The 27862-nt window shown below is 44.4% G+C and overlaps 1 protein-coding gene across 1 annotated transcript; it reads left to right on the forward strand.

The window, feature by feature from the left end:
• Positions 1-63: 63 nt before the first annotated feature.
• On the forward strand, positions 64-27537 carry LOC106903456 (melanoma receptor tyrosine-protein kinase). The gene is made up of 26 exons (XM_014967301.2): positions 64-304; positions 13015-13166; positions 13665-13869; positions 14643-14777; positions 14857-14925; positions 15013-15131; positions 16268-16409; positions 16592-16705; positions 16803-16929; positions 17441-17514; positions 17599-17692; positions 17762-18073; positions 18151-18241; positions 18480-18637; positions 18735-18767; positions 19236-19380; positions 19492-19614; positions 19705-19803; positions 21170-21355; positions 21665-21820; positions 21901-21976; positions 22877-23023; positions 23107-23204; positions 23393-23530; positions 25077-25167; positions 25343-27537. The coding sequence occupies exons 1-26, from the start codon at positions 79-81 to the stop codon at positions 25675-25677; spliced, it is 3645 nt and encodes a 1214-aa protein (XP_014822787.2). The 5' UTR covers positions 64-78; the 3' UTR covers positions 25678-27537.
• The last annotated feature ends 325 nt before the right edge of the window (positions 27538-27862 follow it).

A 27862-nucleotide genomic window follows, 5' to 3' on the forward strand; every position in this document is an offset into this window, starting at 1 on the left:
TCAACCGGAAGAGGAGGAGGTGTGTGTTGGAGGAGGTGTGTGTTGGAGGAGGTGTGTGTGTGTTGGGCTGAGCCCTGGATGTGTTCTGACCCGTCATTCAGCTTCAGCTTCCCTCCCGGATCGGATCGGATCGGATCGGATCGGTCGGCGCATGGAGCAGCAGTCCGACAGACTCATCTGACCTGCCGGACTCTAGTTTCGAACCGGACCGTCTCCATGGACTTCCTGCCCGGAGGAGCGGCGCTGCTGCCGCTGCTGCTGCTCAGCATCGGCCGCTGCTGCTGCACCGACCCGGACAGAAAGGGTGAGGCTGCGGCCGGTGGAGCTCCGGAGCTCCGGGTTCAAACTCCGGTCTGATCGTGAATTTATTTCTCTGACAGGTTCAGTTTCACTCAGTTCACATTTATTTCCACAAACCTGCGAAAGTTCAGGAACTTATTGAGAAAAATCCTCTTTAATCTTCTTTATTTCTCCTTTTTCTGCTAATATTAAACATTTATTTCAATAAATTAAATGATTTGTAAAATAATTTCTCTAAAACTCAGAATGATTTCAGATCATGTTATGTTCAGGACCAACATGAGACTAAATGTTTATAATATCATAAAGTTGCTCCTGCTGACATGAGGAAATGTTCTGTTCTGATCAGATCTTAAAAGCTTCAGTCAGAACCGACTCAGTTTGACTCGTTTCTGTTTGTTCTGATCCAGATGTGAAGAATCTGGACAAACTGCAGCTTCGCTCTTTATTTGGATTCTCAGATATTTTTCTTCTTCTGCTGAAATGAAAGTTTCTCCTGAGAAACTGGAAGATTCGGTTTGTTGTTTCTGGTTGATGAAGTTTATCTGCAGGTTGTTGTGGAAGTTTATCAGTTATTATTACTGACCCAGGTTTAAGTCCTGACCTCCAGACTGTGAAGCTTTTATTCTGAATACATGAACATTTTTATTTAATGATATAAATAAACAGATTATTTCTGAGTTTGTCACTCAGTCTGACATGAAACTTCCTGAAACCATTTCTGACTTCATTTCCTCTGCAGTTGGTCTGTTTCTGCTCTGATTTCCAGAGGAGATGAAAATCATCTTTTCTGCGGTTCTCCAGGTTCTGATGAACTAAACCAACAGAACCCGACCCGCAGCGGTTCTGACTGGGTCCAGTTTAAACAACCCAGTGGGTCTGATGGAGGATCAGATATCAGAGAACAAAACAGATTTAAATGAAATCTGAGGAAGTTTCAGTTTTTCTCCATTTGAGTTAAAATGTTGAAAGAAAAATCAGATCTGGACATTTTCTGGTTTCATCATAATATAAATATAAATACATCATGAAACATCAGGACAAAACGTCTCGGCTCCCTTCAGACTTCAGTAAAACGTTTAGTGATGATGATGATGATCATTTTAGTGATGCAGATTTTGAGTGAATAATTAAAACCAAGTGAATTTAATCTGTTTGTTTCTGTGAGTTCAGGAGGAATTTGATGGTTTTGACAGAAACATTTAGTTATTATTGATGAGTTTCTGCAGCTTTCATCTGTTTTTATATTTAATATCTTTGATTTTAGATGATTTCTGGGTTTGAACTAAATTTAAACAGAAAATCAGGATAAAACATTTTTGGTCTGAAATCCTGAGTTGATTTATTGAGGAGCGACTGATTCATCTTTTCTCTGACCAAAGCAAAGTTTAGAGTAACTCAAACGTGTTTTTTGATATTTATTTTGTTTGCATATTTAGATTTTAAGGTCAATTCTTCCTGACCAGGAATAATTTTCAGTCTTTTTCTTTATCAGTTGATTTGATGTAAAGTAAAAAGTTTGTTTTCTGGTTGATCAGTTTTATTTTGATCTTTTTAGTTCAGGATGAATCTGTGGATGAATCTGGTCTCTCAGCTTCAGGGTTTGGATCAGAACCGGGTTTTCCTCCAGTACTTCAACGTTCTGACCTTTTGGCCTCTCTGGGTCCAGATCGTCTGTTGGGTTGGTTCTGGACTCAGCGGGTTTCTGGTTAAACTCACAGCGTTTATAACATCCATGTTTCATTTCTGGAAAGCTGAAATGATCAAAGATCATTTTAATGCTTCAACATCAGAGAAAGAAAAATCGACTTCCTGTCTCAACATGAGAGGAAGATGGAGGGAATCATTACTGTCATCCTCACCTGGTCGAGTCTGAAATCAGGGAGAAATGTGGATCGTTGAGCTCGGCTGTTTGGGAAGCAGCTGACAGGACGGAGTCTTTGTCTGGCAGATGTTCAGTTAGCAGGACGGTTCTGGTTCTGAATGGACCGCTGGCTGCGTTTCCTCCAGGACGGCCAGGTCCGCCTGGAGGAAGATGGTTTTAAGTTAAACTGTCGGCTAAAATCTTCGCTGATCAACAAGCAGCAGAACGTCTGGAAAGTTCAGAACATTTTACAGAAACTTCTGGTCGTCCAGGAATGAAATAAAAGTTATTTTAACCTGTTGAGGTTTTACAGGACGCTGGACGTTTTCTGGGCATTTTGAAGGAGTTCAGACTAAAGAAAGTTTTCACACCCATAGATCATTGCATGTTTGGTTACAATCAGAAGGTTTTGCTTATTTACTAAGATCTTAGGACACGGAGCAACACAGATGCCTTTAGATGCATGAAAGAAAATATAGTTGTAAATAGTTTTTCATTGTAAACATTTGAGAATCGATTCTGTTTTAACCTCCAGATCCAGATGTAACTTTTGCCCATTTTTCTTTGTAAAGCTTCATAAACTCAGTCAGATCGGATGGAGGTTGTCTGTTAATGTCTGTTTTAAAGTTTTGAGACAGATTTTCATCTGGATTTGTGCCTAAACTTTGACTAGGCCGTTCTAGCACATGGGCCTGGTGTGTTCCGGTTTGGTCTGTGAAGGTTCTGGATCAGGTGCAGAAATGACCCAGAAGCTGCAGGAGTTTGGCTCTGAAGGGTCAGACTGACTCAGACTGAGATCCTCCTTCCAGAACAGCTTCTTAAAGGGACGGCGCAGATTTACATCAACTCAGAAACATTAAAATAATTAACAATAAACCCTCTGAAATATGACCAGACATCTGATTCATTTAGAGAAACACTCGTCATGCTTAGTTTGCTGTCCAGAACGTAGTGTGACGCAATGCATGCTGGGAGTCTGAGGTAAACAGGGATTCACCTGAAATATAAAACCTGAAGTGGCTCAACGACCCGGAACGATTCTTTAATTAAATACAGCAAAAAGAGAGAAAACTGTGACGTCATGGAGACGGATCTGGTTTGATTATGTTAGTGAAAATGTTCAGTGTTTCCCTGAGAGGCTTTAATAACCTTCACTCTCCTTCATCCTGAGACTCAGAACCGTTTCTGCTTCTTATCAGGATTTTAGTTTTTTGTTCCTGGACTTCAGTAAAACGTCTGATTGTTGAGACTGAAGATCCAAGGTTCAGACAGGCCTGTGTGTGTGTGTGTGTGTGTGTGTGTGTGTGTGTGTGTGTGTGTGTGTGTGTGTGCGTGTGTGTGTGTGTGTGTGTGTGTGTGTGTGTGTGTGTGTTGACTCTCTGGAAGGACCTTGGCTTCTTGTGTGTGTGTGTGTGTGTGCTTGTTTTTCATTGGGGCCGCTGTCAGCTGAAACACAGACACATACTGAGAGGCTTAAATGGTAACCATAGCAACGCTGTTGGCATAATGAGCAGGACTTTTTAACTGAAAGTGAAAAAGAAAAACCATCAGCTGATCTGAGAGCAGTGGTGGATCCTGGAGATCTGATTGGCTCGTGGCTCAGAAGGGGCGGGGCTTAGTGAACTTTGGTAATTGAATTTGTCTGTCAGCTGATCAGTCTGAGGAAAAGTTTATCAGCTAATATGGATCATTGGTCCTCTGGGCTGAAGTTTTATTTTTAAAACTTTGTGTTTAATTTAGTTTCTCCTGGATTCGAGTTTCTTTCTGACTTTCTTTCGTTCCACATTGACACATTTTGTCTTTTAGTTTTTTGTGTCTTTCTCCTGTTTGGTCCAGTTTGTTACCTTGTGGTTTTTCTTTGATGTTTTCTGGATCTTCTGTTCCTCCTCTCTGATCTTCATGTTTCTCTTTGTGTCGTGTTGCAGCGTTTCTGAACAAAAACAGATTCAGATTAAAAACCAGGAAGATGATCTTCAGCTAACGAAGCTGAAGATCTGGTGGGATTATTTTATGTGTGGCTCAGAGTGGAGGCTGAACCAGAACCAGAACCAGAACCAGTCCCAGTGGGCTCAGGGCTCGGTGTTGGTTGGTTCCTGACGGTTTGTCGCCGTCTGATGAAGCTCGAGGGATTTTCCTGGCAGGAATGTGAGGAATGCCAGTAATGGAGCTGGGAAAAGGTCCGCAGGATTTAACAGGCGGCTCTGCAACATGCAGACGGTTGGTTTGGAACCGGACCCGGTTAGAACAACCTGCAGTCACTGTGGGATCAGACCCAGGAGGTCAAAGGTGACTCAGAGCTGCTGGCTGGACGGCAGCGTCTGTTTTCACACCTGCAGCTGCAGAGTTCTGCTCTCAGAGCCGCTTCTGGTTCTGAACATGAACCAGACACTCAAAATATTAACAGAATAATAAACAGAGAAAAACAGAAATAAACAAACCTGTTTGTATTTGTTTGCTAAATAACTTTATTTTTTGTTATATTTCCCGCCTTCATCTCTCATTTTTAATCTTTAGTTTTTCTGGATGAATATTTCTGCTGACTCAGGAAACTAAACGTGTTTCAGCGAAACACAGAGACATAAAAACTCTGATAATCATTTAAACTGTTAAAGCAGATGAATTATTAAAATGATGATTTGACAGATTTATTTGATCAGGATTTAAACTCTGGATGTTTGGAGTCCAGCAAACATCTGGACGGGTCAGAACAGAAACCAGAAAATGTTTCAGGATTCAGAGTTTCTTCGTTATTCCTGAAACTCCATCAATCACTGCTGCAGCATCTTCACTGCTGCAGCATCTTCACTCTGCTGCAGCATCTTCACTCTGCTGCAGCATCTTCACTCAGCTGCAGCACCGTCACTGCTGCAGCATCTTCACTCTGCTGCAGCATCTTCACTCAGCTGCAGCACCGTCACTGCTGCAGCACCTTCACTCAGCTGCAGCATCTTCACTCTGCTGCAGCATCTTCACTCAGCTGCAGCACCGTCACTGCTGCAGCACCTTCACTCTGCTGCAGCATCTTCACTGCTGCAGCATCTTCACTCTGCTGCAGCATCTTCACTCAGCTGCAGCATCTTCACTCTGCTGCAGCATCTTCACTCAGCTGCAGCACCGTCACTGCTGCAGCACCTTCACTCAGCTGCAGCATCTTCACTCAGCTGCAGAACCGTCACTCTGCTGCAGCATCTTCACTCTGCTGCAGCACCGTCACTGCTGCACCATCGTCACTCAGCTGCAGCACCGTCACTGCTGCACCATCGTCACTCAGCTGCAGCATCTTCACTCAGCTGCAGCACCGTCACTGCTGCACCATCGTCACTCAGCTGCAGCATCTTCACTCAGCTGCAGCACCGTCACTGCTGCACCATCGTCACTCAGCTGCAGCACCGTCACTCTGCTGCAGCATCTTCACTCTGCTGCAGCACCGTCACTGCTGCACCATCGTCACTCAGCTGCAGCACCGTCACTGCTGCACCATCGTCACTCAGCTGCAGCATCTTCACTCAGCTGCAGCACCGTCACTGCTGCACCATCGTCACTCAGCTGCAGCATCTTCACTCAGCTGCAGCACCGTCACTGCTGCACCATCGTCACTCAGCTGCAGCACCGTCACTGCTGCACCATCTTCACTCAGCTGCAGCACCGTCACTGCTGCACCATCTTCACTCAGCTGCAGCACCGTCACTGCTGCACCATCGTCACTCAGCTGCAGCATCTTCACTGCTGCAGCATCGTCACTGCGCAGCATCTTCACTCTGCTGCAGCACTGTCACTGCTGCAGCACTGTCACTGCTGCAGCATCTTCACTCAGCTGCAGCACCGTCACTGCTGCAGCATCTTCACTCAGCTGCAGCACCGTCACTGCTGCACCATCGTCACTCAGCTGCAGCATCTTCACTGCTGCAGCATCGTCACTGCGCAGCATCTTCACTCTGCTGCAGCACCGTCACTGCTGCAGCACTGTCACTGCTGCAGCATCTTCACTCAGCTGCAGCACTGTCACTGCTGCACCATCGTCACTCAGCTGCAGCATCTTCACTCAGCTGCAGCACCGTCACTGCTGCAGCACCGTCACTGCTGCAGCACCTTCACTCAGCTGCACCATCTTCACTCTGCTGCAGCACCGACACTGTGCTGCAGCTTCCAGTTCTCTGTTTTCTGCTCTTTACTCACATTTTCTGCCTTCAGACGTGGAATAAATCTTCACCAGCAGGTCAATCACAGCCATGATGATGATGATGATGATGATGATGATGGCTCTGAGGAATTCACTGAAACCTCGGTGTTATCTTAAAGCTGCGGTCGTCATGGAAACCTGAGCCCTGCACAGTTTTCTTCCTCAGCCGTGACCGCGGAGCTTTTCAGGATCCATGTTGCCTCGACACGCAACGGGTCAGAGGTCACGGCTGCTAATCCACCTGCAGCAGAACCCTGACCCGGTTCTTCTGCAGAACCCGGTGCTGCAGCAGTTAACGGGAAGCCGCCACCGTGTTCGGGAAACGCAGCTTTACGGTTAACTGTCAGGATGAGACCGACGCTGGAATTTTCCTTTAAGAGCCGCAGAGAGACGGAGCTGCAGGCCGAGGACAAGCAGCGTCTCGCTCTGAGCCGCGCAGCGCTGCAGGCGAGGCACACACACACACACACACACACACACACACACTCCCTGCTAACACACACTGCTCAAGTCAAACTCGATCTGCACAGGGAAGATTTAGTGATTAGCTGCTGGTGTTCCAGCAGGTTCTCTTCTGCCCGGTTCAGGTTCTGTTCAGGGAAATCGACCCATTTCCTGTTCAGTCTGCTGTGACCTTCAGAAGCAAAGGTCACAGAGCTGCAGCTTCCATCCTGCAGGATGAAGCGGCTCTGAGCGTTTTCACTCAGACTTTCTGGGTCGGATCAGCTGAGACTGAATCTGCTGACTTTGCAGATTCTCAACTGGTTGATCAGAGCAGCATCTCCAACACCGAGGGACCTGCTGCAGGTCAGAGGTCAAGGTCACCAACCTGCAGGCTGAGGATGACGACATGCAGCCGTTATTTTATCCCAATAAGAGTCACTTTATGAATGTCATATTAAACATCCATCCATTTTCCTTGTCCCTAACGGGGTCAGGAGGGTCACTGGTGCATCTCCAGCTAACCAGGCGAGAGGCGGGGCCAGATACAATAACATGGTGTATTATTATTATTATTATTATTATTATTATTATTATTATTATTAGCAGCTCTTTCTGTTCTCCCCTCATCAGTTGTTTATATTTTTCGTTCATTTTGTGGCTGGAAAATGTGTCGAGGATTCAGCTGAACTCATTGTCCTATTTAAAGTAAGAGGAATGTCTGTGAGCTCCATGAGGACGTAAAGACCACGAAGAAAATCATGATTTATTTTAGTCCATATTCAAACCACAATGAACTCGATTATTCAGTGACTTTAAAAACCTGCTGCTGATTTTTTTGAGGTTCACAGGAAACATTTTATTCAGTTAAATTGATTTTTGTAGTTTTTGGGCAGCAGGTTGGGCTGATCTGGAACCAGCTCAGAGTCCAGTTTCTCTGGATTTGTTCGGATTTTCCTGGATTTCCTTTGGCTTCCTTTTCAGTTCATGAACATTTTTAGAAAAATGTTTTAAACACAATAAACTGATGAGTCTGTCGGTCCTAAACTCCAGGAATGATCCGTTTTTATCGGATCTCCAGCAGATTGTCACAAAGCCAAATGTGTTCCTGTCGCTTTAACTGAATGAAAATAAAAAACCTGATCATTTTGTGTTTGATAAAAAGTATCTAGTTAAAAGTTGGGCTGCAGCAGCTGATCAGACCAGCTTCTGTTTTCCTGCAGATGTTTTCAGGACTGGATGTTGATTCTTATCAGTTTTTACAGCCTCAGCCGTTTTAATCTGGACCAGAAATGAGTAAAAACTTTCCAAAATTCTGCTGGTGGATTTTAAAGATGCTTATGGAATCGGTTCATCTGGAAGGTCAGAGCTGAGTTCAGTCGATCTGCCTCTCATATGAATCAATAAAAGCTTTTAACTGCAGTTTAAAACCAGAACGATTTGAAGTGGAACGACAAACGTTTCCATTGACTGGAGCTGCAGGCGTTCAGAGCGGAAAACTGTCGATTCCGTGTCAGCAAACTTTCATTAGAGACACTGTTAAGGTTTCCAGTCACAAATAATCTGCTGCCATCGAGCCGCTTTACGCTTCGCGCTCCATCAAACAGGACTGGATGGAAAAGCTGCGAAGTCGATGAGCAGGAAGGAAAACGGAGACAGAAGCACGGAGCTGCAGGTCCAGGCAGGCCGGCAGCTTCACTGATTCCATCTGAAAAACAAACAGGATCCACTGAGGAGGTTTCTGCTCATCACAGGTTCAACCTGACAGACGAGGCGCACAGATTGTTTATTACAGACAGAGGTCTTCCTCTGCAGGGGGACTCAGACTGCTTGTTGCAAAGATCAATTAATCATTTTTATATTTCAGAAACATGTACCACAGAAAAGCAGAGACTTTTCAAATCCTACAAAGTTTAGAAAAAAAAACGACTTTACAGGTAAAATCTGCTGGTTTCTTTCACATCTAAAGGTTTTTCTGGTTGTTTCTTCAACCTGAAGATTCAGTTTGGTTTCATGGATTAATTATCCTGCAGTGTGAAAGACTGTTTCTCATTAATGAAGAGTTTGTTTTTATTTGTTTCTGTTCTGACCTGCATCCTTAAAGTTTGAATAGTTTCAGGTTTTCAGTCAGAATGAGAGGTGAAGACAAACGTCTGCAGGTCCAGTCGTCTTGCTTTGGTTGAATTTGGTGAAAGTGATGGATTTATTGAATTAGCTCTCACATTTGGTGGATCAGTTGTTGTTACTGATGCCTTCAGCAGGAAGGTTGTGGGTTTGAATCCCAGCCTGGAGTTTGCATTTTCTCTCTGTGCATGTAAAGGTTTCCTCCTGGGACTCCTCAGATCCACACTCAGTAGTTTAACTGAGAGAATCCATCGTTGTTTGTCGTTTTGTCTGGAATCATAAGTTTAGAAACATATGAGGAATGAAAAGCGTCTGGTGATGAAGGTTAAAATCCTGAGGAATTTATCCTAAAATCAGGAAAGGAGCTGAGAAAAGCTACGATCTCCAGGAACGGCATCAGTTCCCAGAACCTGTTTGGACCTAAACTTGTTTCTGGGTCTAAAGTCAGACTTCGGGTCAACATGTTCAGGTCTTGTTGACTCAGTTTGGGTTCATGGGTTGAGCGGCTCAGTGTGTCAAACAGGGAGGCTCAGTTCAGGCTGAACACAGAGAGCATGTTGAGGAATCATCAGCTGGTCGACTCCTGATAATCCAATCGTCCTGACAAACACACGTCTGTCTGAGCCCAGAATTTCCTTCAGCAGAACCAAAACAGGAGTGTTGCAATGAGAGAAACAATGTGGCGTGCAGGTTCCAGATGTGTGTGTGTGTGTGTGTGTGTGGGTGTGTGTGTGACTCTTATCTCTACCTCCATCTCCTGTTTTTTGAGAAAAAGGCTGAACTGTCCTCCGTCTGAGCTCTGATTGGCCGGCGCTGTGATTGTGATCTGCTGCAGGAACATTCATTTCCACTAAACTGACGGCAGCGAGTAAAACAAGCAGAGATTCACTTGTGATAACAGAACGGAGTTCGTTAAACCAACACGTGACGGGTTCTGATCCGTCTGCCTCACTTCATGGAAAATTTGGACTTTTAGGGCTTAGAAAAGAGGAATGAGTTTAAAAAGTTTCATTTTGCAGCACAGACATAAAAACTGTTCATATGAAGTTCAGCTGACCAAAAGAAAACCATCAAGATTTCTTATTTACACATCAGATGAAATGTTGAGCTGAGCTTTGGGATATTCCAGTGATATTTCCTGTTCTGACACATCAGCTTCATTGTTTTTATAACTGTGCATAATTACATTAAAATGGACCAGAGGGTGAAACTGAAGGCCAACTGTGTTGCATCACAGCGTCATATTGTCTAAGTAATTCTATAATGATCCTCTGCATCATGCATGACGGGTACTAAAGTATTTGCATTAGAAACTAGACAAAACACTGAATGTTTAGTGTTTTTGCACTAATGGAGCTGAACATGAATATGAACTCTGGTTTGTGACATGAATTTTGTCGTCATTTGTTTCTATCTTTAACTCTCAGCTTCACCTGCGTCGGGTTTCAGTGGAGCTGCTGAAGACGCAGACAGGCCCGACCTGTTCCTGAGCAAACAAACCGTCTGTTTCCGTCACGTCACCTTCCACAGAGTTTTCTATTAAAACCAGAGAAACGGGGAACTTTCTGCTGCAGCTGCTCGGACTCTGAGTTATCTGGGACTTCATGGTATTTACAGCCACTCAGAACAATGAGGAAAAATCACACTGTAGGGAATAAAGCAGCAAATATAGAAAACAGGAAGGAAAGAAGTTTTTGTTGTTTCCATGTGACTCAGTGTGTGTGGAACCATCCCGGACCTGGAAGCTGACGGGTCGCCTTGTTAAAATGTTCAGTTTGTCGTTTTACATCCACAGATGAAAACATGCAGGAATTTATGGCATTTTGTTCCCTGACTGAGGATTTACATGATCAGATTCATCGTCTTTCAGAATATTTTAGCTTGTTGCCACATTTGCTTTGGCACATTTTTAAAATGTTTTTTTAATTCATTTTTATTTATTTATGTTTCAGTTATTTTAGAAATATCCACAAAAGAATAACCATAATAATAATTAGTTGTGTTTTTGTGTTGGTTTAGTTTGCCGTGCAGGAAGCCGACCGGGTTCTGCTCATGTCCGTTTCACGGCTCATGTTTCTCTGAGCTCATCAATCTCGTCCCGTCATGTTTTGGTCGAGTTCTGGTCCGGTTCTGTTCTGGTTGTGATTCTGTAAAGAACCGTGTGAAATCAACACAAACTGGACCGAACAGCTGCATGCAGCCTGGATGAGCCGATTCCTCTGGAATAACTGAACGAGTCGGCAGGAGGGAATTCTGATGAACAGGTTTGAGATCCGAGCGGTTTGGAGAGGAGACTCTGAGAAATGAGGAATGAGGAATGAATGCATTCCTCATGTTGAGGAGAGAAGGAAAACAAGGATGTTTGGGAATCTTCGATGCAGGGATGGGAATAAACGAGTGGGAGAGAAGAGACACCTGGGAGGAGTGGGAGGACGGAAGGAGGGATGGAGATGCAGACTGAGGACAGAGACACCGGAAGAAGGGAAGAAAACAGACAGGAAGGAAAAGAATGAAGGAGTGAAAATAGATGGAAAACCTGGAGAAAACAGAATCAGGATACATGAAGGAGGGATGGAGATGGAAAGAAAGGAATAAATAAGAAAAGTCATTACATCTGAGTCCAGATGTGGAGCATTCCCCATGAGGCTCCAGCCAATGGGACGGCCCCTCAGCCAGCCGGCAGCCAATCAGGATCACTCCCAGCTCAGCTGTGTTGGTTCTGTGACATCACAGCAGGAAGTCAGCCAATCGGAGATCAGCCAGAGACTCAGAGTTCGGAGGAAAGACTTCATCAGTTCATCAGCAGAGGGAGAAGCATCTGCATGTCAGGGAGTCCGAACAAACCGCCGTTCATCTCTGAGCTGTTGGTGTTGGACACACGTTGGTTCATCTGGTGGACGGTCCGTCCAGGGCCGGCCCAAAGGTCAGCGGGGCCCCAGGAGAACTCCACCTGGGGCCCATCAGCTCCGATCAGCCTCCAGTCATCAATAACTCCTCCTTCAGCCTGAACAGACCATCATTCAGTTCATTTATTTGTCCTTTAGGTTTAGTTACAGCAGCTGTGGTGTGAACTTTCCCAGCAGAAACGGATCAACTTGTCTGATTTCCAGTTTTCTTTGAGGTCTGACTGCTTAGAAATGTCATTTTGAAACCAAATGGGAAAAAAATGAAGCAAAAGTTTCTCACCTGCATCTGATTTTTACTTTCAGCTTATGGATAGGATTGGTGGAAGTTTTTGTTTTAATGCTTTTAACAAGTTTCAAAAAAATTTACTGCTGATTCCAGTTCAGAGCTGATAAAAGTAAAACCCTTTGATTCTGATTTCTGGCCTTTTGATTGGTTCTGACTGTCATCAGGATGCTGAGTCTGATGATGTTCCAACATGGCTTCCTTCCTGAAATGGTTTGATCTGATCTGTGTGGCTGAATGAGAGCAGCAGGAAAACCAGCCTGCTGTCTCAGGCTCATTCTGCTCAGAGACAGGAACTGATTCAGTTCACATTTCAGAAGCAGAACCTGCTCAGAGATCTTACCGACCCTTGACCTCTGACTCCTGAGCTGCCGGTTTGTTTCTAACAGAGACGTGAGCCTGCAGAGCTTCATTCCTCGCTGGCTTGTTCAGCCTTTGCTGCTGGGATGTGCCACTCCTCTGGCCTCCTCTCTTTATGCTCCTTTAAGTGTTTGAGTGGAAACTTCACCTGAACAACTCAGAGGGTGTAACCGTAAAACATCGGCACGCGTCTGAAGAATGAGGAAGAGTGAGAATGAATTGGGTGATATATTTGAATTCCCTTAGTAAAGAGAAGTTTTATTTGTTTGATATCAATGTTGGGTTTTTAACCAAAAATAATTAATTTTAAAATCTGTAAGGGAGCGAATACTTTTAAGGCTCTGAATTATCAGCCGTCTGTAATTTTCTAAGAGCAGAAGTTTGATGCTGCAGTAAATTTCTCACCAAATTATTCTGACTCAGTTTTTAATCTTGCAGCAGATTAAAACTGAATCTTTTCTCCTTAAACTCTGTGTTGCCATGGTCACCGGGGACACAGCACAACTCAGTGGCAGGGAGAGGAACTGCAGTGAACTCTCTGTGTGTCTCCTTTCAGTGTGCCAGGGGATGAGCAACCAGCTGACCATGCTGGACAATCATGAGCATCACTACCACGTCATGAAGAAGATGTACTCCGGCTGCAACGTGGTTCTGGAGAACCTGGAGATCACCTACACCCAGGAGCACCAGGACCTGTCCTTCCTCCAGGTGAGTCCGGTCCGTGTCACGCTACGTCAGGCGCTGCTGGTTCTCCCTCCAGACGGACATGATTCTGATCAAACTCCTGATAAAGTTTTTAAAGATGTTGCAACACCTGACATGTCAAACTGATCATGTCACTTTCAGCTCTTTGTTCTTTCAAGGTTTACATTTTTATCTTCTGAAAGGTTTTGACTCGCAAACAAAGCTCCTGATCCAGACATCGTCTCTGTTTTTGTTCTAACCAGATTTTCCTGTGATCTTTGTTCAGTAGTTCATCTGTTCTTCGAATGAATAATCATTCAGGCAAAAAAGGCTCCTAAACTCAAGAAACGATCTTTTGTGATAAAACCTCTTTTAAATTTGATCATTAATTTGGGATTTGAGCTGCCAGTTGTTTCTCATAAAATATTGAACTGACTTGTTAATGTAAACCCTGTCGTAATGCCTCGGCTGAAGGTTATTGGATAGTTTCAGGTCTTCAGCTCTTTCTCTCCGTCTCCTCAGTCCATCCAGGAAGTTGGGGGTTACGTCCTGATTGCCATGAACGAGGTGTCCACCATCCCACTGGTCAATCTGCGTCTGATCCGGGGACAGAACCTCCATGAGGGCAAGTACGCCCTGCTGGTCATGTCCAACTACTTCAGGAACCTGTCGTCGTCAGTGGTTTACCAGGTTGGCCTGAAGCAGCTGCAGCTCAGCAACCTGACCGGTGGGTGCAGCATCTGGATGATGTTATAAACACAAGCAAGTGTCACCAATCAGAAGGAGAAGGGTCGACATTACAGAAGCGACCCAAACCAACAAAACCGCAGAGAAAGTCTGTAGTTGAGGGAATATTAGCTGATGTGTCAGAAAAGTGTAGGACAAGGCATTCTTGTCCTACACTTTAGAGGAGCTTTAAAACCCACAGGATTGCGCAAATAAAGGTTTGTCAGTTGGAGTTCTTGGCAGCTGGTTGAGTGGGTGGAGCTGCAGGATCGTTTAAAAGCCTTCTTTCAACAGAACATTGAGATCTGACAGCAGGAAACAGACCGCACCTTGGCAATTTGGGCCTGATGACGTATGACGTTCAGCTTAATTGGTTTGGTTGAGTCACGCCTCTGCTGTGAACACATGGCTTCATAATGCTGGACTGGTTTAGTGGCTGGTTAATCAATTTATGCTTTTTACCACAAAACGGTTTACAGAAGCAGAAACGTTTAGTGAAAAAGGAAAAGCTCCAGTCAGAAATGTCACATCTATGAATAACCTCCAGATTATTCAGGTTCTTCTTGTCAGGATTAAAACGTTCAAGGATGGAAACATCTACTCAGCATCTAATCTAACGTCTGCTGTCATGTTTCTGATTTCATGTTCAGTCTCTTGTTGATCCTCATTGTATTTTTAAAGTTGCTGAAATGCATCATGAACAATTTGTCAGTTGATGAGTGAAACCTGTATTTTTACAGACATTCATTGTTACACTTTGTTTGCCTCCAACAGAGATTGTGTCAGGAGGAGTGAAGGTCAGCCACAACCCTCTGCTGTGCAACATGGAAACCATCAACTGGTGGGATATCGTGGATAAAACCAGCAATCTCTCCATGTACCTCCCACCACACACGTTTGAACGCCAATGTATGGAAAACATTTCTAAAATATTCATTAATGTTCTCATCCTGGCTGAACATTGTTAGTAACATGGATGTGTTTGCAGGTCAGAAGTGTGACCCCAGCTGTGTTAACGGGTCGTGTTGGGCACCCGGACCGGGTCACTGCCAGAAATGTAAAGTCTTCCACTGTTTCTTTTACCTTCCACCATCCTGGCTCTTTGTGTCGAGTTAGTTTATGAATCTGCCTCTGCCCCCATTAGTCACCAAGCTGCTGTGTGCTGAGCAGTGCAGCAGGAGGTGCCGCGGCCCCAAACCCATCGACTGCTGCAACGAACACTGTGCTGCGGGCTGCACCGGACCCAGAGCCACAGACTGTCTGGTCCGTATCAGATGATCATAATCACATTTAATGTAAAAGTACTATTGACTTCAATGACTTTTTTCATGAATGTTGCTACTGATCACCACATAAACTAATATTCTTAATTTCCATAATTACTTTTATGGAAAAGCTTGGGAATTCAGCCAACCAGTCTACAGGTGCTTTGTGGACTTGGAGGTGTTCAGCTGTGAGGTCACTGCAGGAGGGTGAGGTCACAGGTCCTTTGATTCAGGCTGTTAGGTTTAGACTGGTGCAAGCGCTGGCAGAGGTTAAAAAGACTTGTTTCCAGTGAGAGTTGCCCCTTGTAACTGTCCTGTTCACAACTTCTATGGACCAGTTTTTTAGGCACAACCAGGATCTTAAGGATCCATTGTGGTGGTCTGACATTCAGATCTCTGCTTTTTGTAAACGAGGTGGTTCTTCTGCCTTCATCAAACCGTAATCTCCAGGTTTCACTGGAGGGATTTGCAACCGAGTGTTGACCATGGTCTTGAGCCAGAAAAGGGTAGAGTGTCTTTTCCAGATCAGGGACAATGTCCTGTCCCAAGTGGAGGAGCTGAAGTATCTCGAGGTCTTGTTCACAAACGAGGGAAAATGGAGCAAGAGACTGATGGGTGGATTGGTGCTGCGTCTGCAGTGAAGCCAGTGCTGTACCGGTCTGTTGTGGTGAAAAGAGAGCTGAATCAAAAGACGAAAGTCTTGATTTACTAGTTGATCCACGTTCCTACTCCATCTCTGGCCACAAAGAGGAGCTGACTCCAGTGACAGGCAGAGGGAAGTCTGGGCTTCACCCCAGGTTAAGGAGAAGATTATTCCATGTTATATTCAATATGTTAGCTAAAAAAGTGTAAACCATGTATTTTGGTCTACAAGTTACAAGCCATAAATATAAAGAACATTGACGATCATCATGTAGGTAGTGAGTGGTTTTCACCATCTGGGCTTTGGACTGAACTTTTCTTTATCTCCGGTGGAAATTCATTGAGATTTTTATAAATTTCTTTCTGCTCAGACATAACCTTTGCAACAGTTCCAAAGAGTTTTGCTTCCTGTGGCTCACAAAGATCCGCTCTACTGTTTAGTTAACAGACGTACGGCTCATGTCCAGTCTTTGTTTCATTTGGTTTCTATAGGCCTGTAGGGACTTCAATGATGATGGGACCTGTAAGGACACCTGTCCTCCGCCGAAAATCTATGACCGTGCCAGCCACCAGGTGGTGGACAACCCCAACACCAAGTACACTTTCGGAGCCGCTTGTGTCAAGGAATGCCCTAGTAAGTATAAAAAGTGTTACATGTAGAAATAGCTCACTTCAGATGAAGAACTGATTATGTGACGATGTTTGAGGTTCCTGGAAATGCAGCTTTAGATCTGTCCTGCAGCTGGTAAACATCTGTCAGTAAGTTGCCCGTTGTTTCGTCTCTGATGTTGTCTTAACGTTTGTCTTTATTCACAGGTAACTACGTAGTGACAGAGGGCGCATGTGTTCGCTCTTGCGGTGCAGGAATGCATGAGGTAGATGAGAATGGCAAACGGAGCTGCAAGCCATGCGACGGAGTCTGTCCCAAAGGTAAGACCAAGGCACATACACGCACGCACACACACATACACACACACACATATACACACACAGCAGATTCCCAGAGTTGTTCTTGTTCTTCCTGCAGTGTGCGATGGAATTGGAATCGGGTCTCTAACCAACACTATTGCTGTCAACTCAACCAACATTGGGTCCTTCAGGAACTGCACCAAGATCAACGGCGACATCATCCTCAACAAGAACTCCTTTGAAGGGTGAGAACGTCTTCATCTTTTCTTCTTACATTTCTGTCCTTCCATCATCCATCATGCTGGCCCTCTGTGGGGTCATGAAGGGGCCTGGTGCCGATCTGCAAGGGTCAACCTGGACAGGTCACCAACGGCAACACAGACTCTTAAATTTGCTCCTTGAAAATTAAAGCTCCTTCCTACTGATTAATGCAGGCATATGGATTCAGTAAGTTATTATTCTGAATGCAGGTGAGCCACTGATCAGTGTTTGGGTTCAGAAAATTAGACTCCATACAGAGTCCAAAAGCTCTCAGGTCCAGTTCAACAGGATGATCCAAGTTTTTTCATGCTTCACAAACGAATGTTTGATTAATGCCAACATGCGAAACAATGTAAGATCCATAAATCCAGAGTTTAATTGTCCAAACTGAAAGCTGTGCCTGGTTTTATGTATTGACTGTTATTGTCTCTGAAACTGATTCTAGTTGAATGTTCTGCTCTGATGTCGGTGATTATGTAACGGCTGTTCTTCCAGGGATCCGCATTACAACATCGGGCCGATGGATCCTGAGCATCTGTGGAACCTGACGACAGTGAAGGAAATCACTGGTAGGTTTTCTTGTTAGCTTTGCCATTAGATCAGAAACATGTCTGCAGAAACCAGCCTTGGAGTTCAGCTTGTTGGTGTCGCAGGTTACCTAGTGATCATGTGGTGGCCTGAAAACATGACGTCTCTGTCGGTGTTCGAGAACCTGGAAATTATCAGAGGAAGAACTACGTTTTCCAGGTGAGTTTCTGGGTTTCTTTCTGCATGTAGTTTTCCCAGCTGTGGACCAACTGAATGTTTTCCTCCCAGAGGGTTCAGCTTTGTGGTGGTTCAGGTGAATCACTTGCAGTGGCTCGGTCTGCGCTCCTTGAAGGAGGTGAGCGCTGGGAATGTGATCCTGAAGAACATGCCAGAGCTGCGCTACACCAACACCATCAACTGGAGGCGCTTGTTCCGATCTGAGGACCAGGTCATAAAGAATGAAGCCAGCAGTGAGAATCAAACCTGCAACCACGAGTGCTCAAAGGACGGCTGCTGGGGCCCGGGGCCCACAATGTGTGTCTCCTGTCTCCATGTGGACAGAGGGGGGCGCTGTGTGGCATCCTGCAACCTGCTTCAGGGGTGAGAGACCTGCAGTCTGCACATCAGCTATAGTTCTGATTTAATTTTACTTGATTGATTTCATTTTCTTGGTGCAGTGAACCCAGAGAGGCCCAGGTGGACGGCAGGTGTGTTCAGTGTCACCAGGAGTGTTTGCTGCAGACTGACAGCCTGACCTGCTATGGTCCAGTGAGTTCACATCAACTCAACCAATGTCTGAAAGATTATAGCTTTTACATTTTAATTCGGAATCCATTTTACTCACAGGAGAAACACTGCAGATCCAAAAAGTATCCCACATCTTCTTCTGAGATGAAACTCTCTTTGATTCCATAAACTGACCTTTTGCCATAATTTGTTGCAATTTGAATTAAATACTTTGCATGAATTTCTGTTATCTCTGAGTATTAAACCCTTTTTTGTGCAGGGGCCAGCCAACTGCTCCAAGTGTGCGCACTTTCAAGATGGCCCCCAATGCATCCCTCGCTGCCCGCACGGCATGATGGGAGACGGAGACACTCTGATCTGGAAATATGCGGATAAGATGGGCCAATGCCAGCCGTGCCATCAGAACTGCACCCAAGGGTAAAACCTCTTCCTGAGACTTCATCATGAAAGGTCTGAGAAGTTCAAACCAGCAGAGAAAAGAACTGAAGGTTTATTTTACTGTCTGTGTCTGCAGGTGTTCTGGTCCTGGACTGTCTGGATGCAAAGGGTAAAACTACAAATAAAAATCACAAACATACAGCAAAACATGAACACATGAACACAAAAACAACAACAATGCTGAGTTTATTTGCCAGTCGACTGGTTGGTGAACTGTTCTGTGACTGAACCACCTGAACTAACAGGATCTGTTGTGAACTTACCAACTTCTTTGCAGAGAAAATAGAAAAAAATAAATAATTTACACATCAACACCAAATTCAGTAGCAATGCTCTGCCCAAACATAGCATCAATCTGTTGGGTTAGCTTAGCCGTCTTCACACCAGTCAACCTTCCTGTGAGTCATTGGGCGGGATAGAAATAATGACATCATATTGATCAGGAATTAATCTGATTATGTCGATGTAAATGCCCCTGGAAGTTCACATGATGATTTCTTTCAGTTTGGATCAGAAGGTGTATAAACCGGACCGTTTTTTGACTCATCTGTTTTTTGGTCTCTTTGTTTCCCACCAGTGGTAGCAGACACTCCTCTCTGGCAGTGGGTGTGGTCAGTGGACTCCTGATCACTGTAATTGTGTCGCTGCTCATCCTGGTTCTGCTGCGGCGCCGGCGAATCAAACGGAAGAGGACAATACGGCGCCTGCTCCAAGAGAAGGAGGTGAGCATCACTCGAAGCACAACTCTGGCTTTGGAAGTGATTTGAGAACGTCAGAGACAAACTCTCTGAGTCCGAAGCTGGTTGTGCCTGATGTTGTCGGACACGTTGCAGCTGGTGGAGCCGTTAACTCCGAGCGGTCAGGCTCCCAACCAGGCCTTCCTGAGAATCCTGAAGGAGACGGAGTTCAAGAAGGACCGAGTTCTGGGCTCCGGGGCCTTTGGGACGGTCTATAAGGTGCCAACACTAACTGAAAGCAGAAAACCTCGTTAGAAACTCTTTCCTCCTGAGATGATGAAATAACTCACTTCATGCCTCCCTGTTCAGGGTTTGTGGAACCCTGACGGAGAAAACATCCGGATCCCAGTCGCCATCAAAGTTCTGAGAGAGGCTACGTCACCAAAAGTCAACCAGGAAGTTCTGGACGTAAGGCTTTGCTTCTCCTCTGGTTCGGTGGTGGGACTCCCACCTTCATCTTGTCTTGTGTTTTACATCTTTAACTGTGTTGGCTCTTCTGAACAGAAAGAATAAGGCTCAGTACGGTGTTGGGTTTGTTCCCTTTGGACAGCACCAGTATTTATTAGGATTACTGTCTCCGTTTCTGCCCAGATTTTCTCATGGTTAATCACAAACCAATCCTGAGCTTACCGCTGATCCCACAGGCCGAAGTGATTCATTAGCAGAGAAACATTAATGGATTTACATTCTTTCTGGGATTCAACAGTTTCCTGTTGGTATCCTGATGGACTCTCCTGCCTCCGTCCTTCAGTTCTTCATTTCAAACCTTCAGAGATCATGTTGCACATCACTGTAGGACTCATCCATGCAGTACATCTCCAAGAGCTGCTGTTTCCTACCATATGTGACAATATGCTGCATATGTATCATTCACAGTTAAAGGTGATTGATGGGAATGGACGTTAAGCCACAATACGTTACACTGGACAATAATACAAAGAAAATACAGAAAATTCTGTCACAAAACAGAAGGTGAGCGTAGCAGTGAACATTTGGATAAACTGAGATTTGGATTGAAATGTTTTCAGAATGAATATTAAGTTCAAAAGTAAACAGTCAGAAAATGTTAGCAAGTGAAAACATTTACATGTAAAGGAAACTCATGTAGGACAAATTTCACTTGATAAATTAAAAAATCAAAGGATGAAAAAAGGGCAAAAAGATAAATAAAATGTATATTTGAATTAAATAATGCAGTATTTATTAGTTTTTGGAACAAACATTCCACATCACATAGCTATAAATGAGTTTATCATTTATAAATGAGTTTTTAATTAACTAAATATATCTGACCAGCTAAATATCTGCAGTCCTTCTGTTTATCGACTATTAATGTAACTAAAACAGTTCATACTTTTGTATTTCTCTGCATAGTTATATACACCGATAGTTAATTATTAATTAAGTGAATTTGACTCTTACAGCATCAAACCGTGTTTTATTTTATAAAGTAATTATTTACGTTGCCCTGCGACAGACTGGCGACCTGTCCAGGTGACCCCGCCTCTCGCCCGGAACGTTGGCTGGAGAGGCAGCAGCTCCTGACCCCATTAGGGACCAGGGTGTTAGAAAATGGATGGATGGATGGAAGTAATTCTTTATTAAAGATGACCAGATGATATTTCTGACCTGCTCTGCCGTGTCGTTGTGTTTATGGACCGTTGGTGTTTCTGACGCTGCAGGTTTTAATTCTTTATTAAAGATGACCTGCAGGTCATGAATGTGTGATATTCATGGACCGTTGGTGTTTGTGACTCTGCGGGTTTCCCTGCAGGAGGCGTACGTGATGGCGAGCGTGGACCATCCTCACGTCTGCCGCCTGCTGGGCATCTGCCTGACGTCGGCCGTGCAGCTGGTGACGCAGCTGATGCCGTACGGCTGCCTGCTGGACTACGTCCGGCAGCACCAGGAGCGGATCTGCGGCCAGTGGCTGCTGAACTGGTGTGTTCAGATCGCCAAGGTGAGCCAGGAACCTCGGCGCTCGGTAATCCTGCTGAGGCTCGTTAACCTGAACGCATCAGGATGAAGGAGTGTTAATCTCTTCAGTCCCATCTGAAATGTTTAGATGCTGGGAAACTGTAAATGAGATTAGAGTGAATTTGGGTTGTTCTGGATCACACGGTCTGGGGAACTTTTCCCAACATTGACTTAAAGTTAAAACCAACATTTCATGGTAACCTGGACAAAATAATGGAATTCAAATATTTATTTATGTTTTTACTGGTGAGTTCTGGTTTGTTAAATGACACGCTGCGCCCTGCTGGTTCAGGGGATGAACTACCTGGAAGAGCGCCACCTGGTGCACCGCGACCTGGCAGCCAGGAACGTCCTGCTGAAAAACCCGAACCACGTCAAGATCACAGACTTCGGTCTGTCCAAGCTGCTGACGGCTGACGAGAAGGAATACCACGCCGACGGAGGAAAGGTGCCCTGGCAACGCCTGTTGGCTTCTGTTCGGACTGAAAACATGTCAGAGATGAATCACTGCTGTATCTCTGTGGACAGGTTCCCATTAAGTGGATGGCTTTGGAGTCGATCCTCCAGTGGACCTACACCCATCAGAGCGACGTGTGGAGCTACGGTGAGGAATCGTCCCCACAGCGCCCCCTACCTGCCTTCACCCTCTGCCTCCTGTTAGCCGGTTTAAACATCTGAAACTGGATCAATACTGAATAAGATATTTTTTGATTGCACGTTATCATCTCTTGTTCAAAATGTTAAATGCTTGAGACTCAAAGCAGAGTGAGATTTTTGTACACTGAACCGATACTGAACATCAGTGTTGGCATGTAATCCTGATTATATTGATTTATTCCTGATTGTATTTAGTCTGATCGTGGAAATCTTACCAGTTTTCCTGTTTGCATCTAGAATGAGTGATTTGTGTTACTAAAAGTTAAAACTTAGGGCTCTTAGTTTAGCTGAAATCCCATCTTGCGTTGAAAGGATGTGGTTTATGGAGCTCAGGACGTTTCTCCAGTAGCAGTCAGTCAAGCCACAAATCTGAAGAAGGCTCTGACTGGAGACTGTTGCAGCCCAACAGCTCAACATCCAGGCACCAGAAACATTAGTAACACAGCAACACATCCTGATGACTCCATCAATTAGCATGCTCTGCTAATCCGCCTCGTTTGCTTTTGCTGCTCCTCTTTAAACCCCCGGTTGGCCGTGAGGTCAGAAAGATGTTGGAGTAGGGGATATGATCGATGGAACTTGAACTTCTTCCTTCTCTCTCTGTTCTGCATCTATGAAGCTTCCTTTCTACCTCCTCTGGGATTTGGGGTCAAAGTTCAGGTGATATTTTATCTACCCGAGATCCACAAATCGGGTAGAAGAATCCGTTGACAGGACAGCTACGAGTCATTCTAGCTATAAATGGCTTTCCTGCAGAAAATAAGGAAATTGTTCTTTTTCTGTTTATGCGGTGTTATTGCTAGGCTAGGCTAGGCTAACGTAGCTAAAGCCACTCCTGTCTCTGCAGGTGTGACGGTTTGGGAGTTGATGACGTTCGGATCCAAACCGTACGACGGCATCCCGGCCAAGGAGATCGCCTCGGTGCTGGAGAACGGAGAGCGGCTGCCGCAGCCTCCCATCTGCACCATCGAAGTCTACATGATCATCCTGAAGTGTAAGCGCTGACCCTGCAGGTGGCGCTGCAGGCTGGCTGGGGCTGCTTCCTCATGGTAGTGTGTTGTCCCCGTCTGCCTGCAGGCTGGATGATCGACCCGTCCAGCAGACCCAGGTTCAGAGAGCTGGTGGGCGAGTTCTCCCAGATGGCCCGGGACCCGTCCAGGTACCTGGTCATACAGGTACGCCACCAACCCCACCTGCTCCACCAACCCCACCCGCTCCACCTGATCCTACTATAAAACACTAACAGAACAACTTTACTTTTAAAATATAAATGATTTTCATTCAGTAGCCGAACATTAAGAAGTGAATCTAATCAGATTTGGGATAATAAACTATATTTGATGGCCTCTGACTTGTTTCCCAGGGCAACCTGCCAAGTCCGTCCGACCGGAGGCTTTTCTCCCGCCTGCTGAGCTCTGATGACGACGTCGTCGACGCCGATGAATACCTGCTGCCGTACAAACGGATAAACCGCCAGGGCAGCGAGCCCTGCATCCCGGCGGTAAAAACTCTGACGCTAACCCAACAGCAGCCTGAAAAGGTCCTGGGGTTTTCAGTCCGAGGTTCCTCACCGGCTACATGGCCGCCGCTCATACAGACAGCTGACAAGATTTTCATCTGAATGTGTCTCAATAAACTGATCCTTATAAAACCATAAGATCGGTTAATAAAACTGTTAACACAAAATTAAATTACATAGATCAGGATTTCTGAGTAGTCTGGAAAAATCAGGACTTAAACTTCAGTAACATTCCAGGTCAGAAGAACGGAGGATGTTGAATTTGAAACCTCTTTTCCATTTGGTCATGTTTTATGTTCTTCCTTCTTTCCTGTTACTTCCTGGTATACTTCCTTGTGTCCTTCCATCCTTCATTGTCTACTTGTCTCATTGAGTAAGAGAAACGAGGAACTTTTATTTATTTATCCTTCCTTCCTTCCTTCCTTCCTGTCTGTCTGTCTGTCTGTCTGTCTGTCTGTCTGTCTGTCTGTCTGTCTGTCTGTCTGTCTGTCTGTCTGTCTGTCTGTCTGTCTGTCTGTCTGTCTGTCTGTCTGTCTGTCTGTCTGTCTGTCTGTCTGTCTGTCTCTCTCTCTCTCTCTCTCTCTCTCTCTCTCTCTCTCTGGTTTTTGCAGCTTAGATATTTAAAACATTAATTTTGTTCACATATTTGCCATAAATGTTGTTTTGTGTTTTATATTTAACTGGTTTTGAAATTTACAAAACAGAGCCGGTTCTGTTGGTGTTTTAGCCGTAGTAAACAACAGACGCCTGATGAACTGCTCTCACCTGTCGTCGCTGATCATCTGTGCTGCAGTGAATCCGTCTCTCCTTAAAGACATTTCCTATTTCTTCCTCACATCGTGTCTTTAAGAAACCTTCAAAATAAAAGCAGATTTGGTATCTTACTTCTGACAAAGTGAAAGAATTACATATAACTAATATACTTTGCCACCTGTGTAATATTTACTTTTGAATGTTATAACACATGATATCAGAATATTTATAATTATATGTAATATTGTTTTATTCTAAGGTAGCGCTCTTGTGTCGGATAATCTAAATCAATGTTAGGGAATAATTCAAACTTTTTTCAAATTTACAGAATCTCAGATATCCTCCATAGCGGGGCTGAACCTCAGTAATACACTGTAGCTAATACTAGCTGGCATTTCGCTGGTGGACATAAATACAGTAAAGTAATATTTACTTACAAAACAGAAACAATATTATGTTCATCTTACTTGGGAAACGTTTCCCCCTGAGCTCTCACGTAAATAGTCCGTCGATCTGAACAAAAATATCCGGCAGTGCTGAGGCTTCTTCTTCTGCTGTTTTGGTTTAGCCAAGCAGGAGGGACGACCGTTCCAAGATGGCCGCCATGTTTCCTGCACCAGAGCAGCCAATGCGGGTCTACTCTTATTATGTCTGATTTCAGCACACATGACCTGTTACTGCTGACCACAAGGGGGCAGAACAATACGTAAAGTGAAATAATGGAAATGTTTATCCAACATGGACACTGATCCGTCTGACATGTGTGTTTTTTTAGAATGGCCATCCGGTGAGAGAGAACAGCATCGCTCTCCGGTACATCTCCGACCCGACCCAGAACGCGCTGGACAAAGACCTGGATGGTCACGGTAGGTTCTGATCAGCGATCACTTCCTGCAAGAAATCAGGAAGTGATCGCAATAATGGAGTCAAACAGGATATGAGTCAGATGCATTTTGGATATTTTGCTAATTGAAACGAAGAGTTTCACCAAAGCAGCTGAGTCCAGGATCCAAATAAATCTTCCTGATGTTTGTGTTCCAGAGTACGTTAACCAGCCTGGGAGTGAAACCAGCAGCAGGCTGTCCGATATCTACAATCCCAACTACGAGGACCTGACGGAGGGCTGGGGCCCCGTGTCGCTGTCCTCCCAGGAGGCGGAGACCAACTTCTCCAGACCGGAGTACCTGAACACCAACCAAAACTCGCTCCCCCTGGTGTCCAGTGGCAGCATGGATGACCCCGACTACCAGGCCAACTACCAGGCTGCCTTCCCGCCGCAGACTGGAGCGCTCACTGGGAACAGCATGTTCCTCCCTGCAGCAGAGAACCTGGAGTACCTGGGACTGGGAGGCGCACTGTACACTCCTGTCCGCTAGGGGGCAGCAGCGCTCAGATAGACTGGAGATGTGGCTTTGCTCAGATAAACTGTGGTCTGTTTTAAATTGGACCGATAACTGGATTTAACTCGGACGGTTTGTTGTCGGTTCTCCAGAGGAACCGAAACACAACAAGAACTTCCTGTTCCTTCAGGCAAAGGTCCAATCTGTTGCTCTCAGCTGATTGGAAGAACCCATCTGGAAAATGGAGCCAAACATTACTCAGATGAACTGTAAAAACATAAGCTAATTCAGGTTCTATTAAAAAAGACTTGCTCAACTCTCCTGCTCTTACATGTGGGTTTGGATGCTGCAGGACGATGCAGATGTTTTAATCCTGGCGCTTCTGTTTCCACATTTACAGTCGTGAACTGAAAATATTTCAGTTTTGTGAAAATATGCTTTTATTGTCAGTCAACATGATGTTTGTAACCTTAAATCTTTCAGAAAAAGAAAAAAACGGGTTGAAACTGGATTCTCAGGTCACACTGCTCTACTCCACATATTTATAACTGCCATATTGTAAAAAAAACTGCATTTACACAGTCTGTTGGTTTCTTATCAAAACAATTTTATACAAGTCCTGCAAAAGCAGGTGGGAATAAAATTAAGCTTACTAAAATTTAAATTTTGTAGAAGACAACGTTGGGTGAACAAAATAACACAAACGGTTCTGTTTTGTAGGTTGTAGAAGGACGGAGGAGGACATGTCCAACATGTTCCTTAATCCTCTTTGGACATCACGTTACCACAGATACACCTCAGGTGGAGTGTTTTTAAAAATCTCACCAAAATCTAAGTTTGCATGTGAACAGGAGGTGCAGACGAAGTGGGAAAATATAAATTTTATTAAACATCAGAGTTGGTGGGAAGATTTTAAGAGTTTACTAATTTTTAAAGATTATTCAGTAGTCTGGAATAATCTAAACTTGTTTTAAATATAGGAAGGAGATGGAAAATGTGAACAAATCTAACGACTTGTGTTGTCAAGATGGACAGGGACAGTAGGGGGCAGTGTTCACCGTGTTGTGTTCATGCTGCGTTTTGGAAGTTCTAACTCGGGTTTTTGAGAGACATTGCATTCAGCTCAGCGCTTTTCTGAGCTGAAAATTCACTTGTTCTTCTCCGTCTCTAGGCTAGCTTCTGTTAGCAAAACAGGCTAATTATTTCCCGGTGACAGGTTTACAATGAGTTACACGATGTGTTTGACGGATTTGATTTGAAATTCGTTACTGTGACTTTTACTGTGGCTTAGTGAGGTGACAGCCATATTGGATTTTGACATGCTAAGTCAAAATTCCGACTTAAAAGAAGAATTGTTCAAGTTAGTTCATTTAGAAATTAATAAGGCAAATGGAAAGCAGGCAGAACCGCTCCCCCTGCTGGTACTGCCAGGGTTCTACAAAAAACACCACTTCCACAAAGAATAGGTCAGTTTCTTGTAAATTACATTTTTCTTGTACTATTATTGTGAATAAATGTACTATGTTGTGTCTGTAATGTAACTTTAAATGTGTTCAAAATGAGAACGCGTGTGTAACTCAGTGAATTTTAAGTTCAGCTCTGGACGGGAACCAGAGCAGAACCTGTCGGCCGGTCCTCACTGAGGAACACGGCTCAGCTAAACTTCACGGAACCATTTCAGTCCAAACTGTAGCACAAAGAGAACCTCCTCTTGTTGTCTGACTTGAAATACTCACTCTTGATTGTTTGTGTTGTTGGATTTTTGAGGTCCAAGAAAGTTTTCTTTACTTGACACAAATGAGCCAAACCCTGACGTCCTGCTGCTGAATATTACTGCTGGTCTCTGTTTGTCCTTAATGTTTACTGATAAAAAACAAAATTAAGTTTCTGACTGTTGCTGTGGGTTTTTATTCTCATATATATATAAACACTTAAGGTTTACATAACATCTGTGTAGCCTGTCCGGTTAACTACGTCAGGCATTATGGTGAACACATAAATGATTCAACTTACCTTTGAAGTTTTTTCTGAAGTTTGACACATCCAGCTTAAATCCTTTGTCGTTGTTGGAGCTTTTAAGGACGTATGAATAATTCTATAAGCATCCTTAATAGTTCTGCAGCGACCAAGGAGCCACTGCTAACATATTGTTGCTGCGCACCGGAAGTGTCTATGTGGCTAAAAAATGCGGAAGAGCTTAAACGGAATCCATAAAATAAGA

The sequence above is a fragment of the Poecilia mexicana genome, unplaced genomic scaffold (genome assembly GCF_051168715.1).
Source record: "Poecilia mexicana isolate PSO_F unplaced genomic scaffold, ASM5116871v1 scaffold_15, whole genome shotgun sequence".
In the NCBI taxonomy this organism is placed as follows: Eukaryota; Metazoa; Chordata; class Actinopteri; order Cyprinodontiformes; family Poeciliidae; genus Poecilia; species Poecilia mexicana.

Bases quoted from the DNA above. Each gene is read 5' to 3' on its own strand.
- LOC106903456 (XM_014967301.2), top strand. From the start codon at position 79: ATGTGTTCTGACCCGTCATTCAGCTTCAGCTTCCCTCCCGGATCGGAT. The intron at 14,778-14,856 runs GTATGGAAAACA...ATGTGTTTGCAG, and splicing joins ACACACGTTTGAACGCCAAT to GTCAGAAGTGTGACCCCAGC. The intron at 18,242-18,479 runs GTGAGTTCACAT...TTTTTTGTGCAG, and splicing joins GCCTGACCTGCTATGGTCCA to GGGCCAGCCAACTGCTCCAA.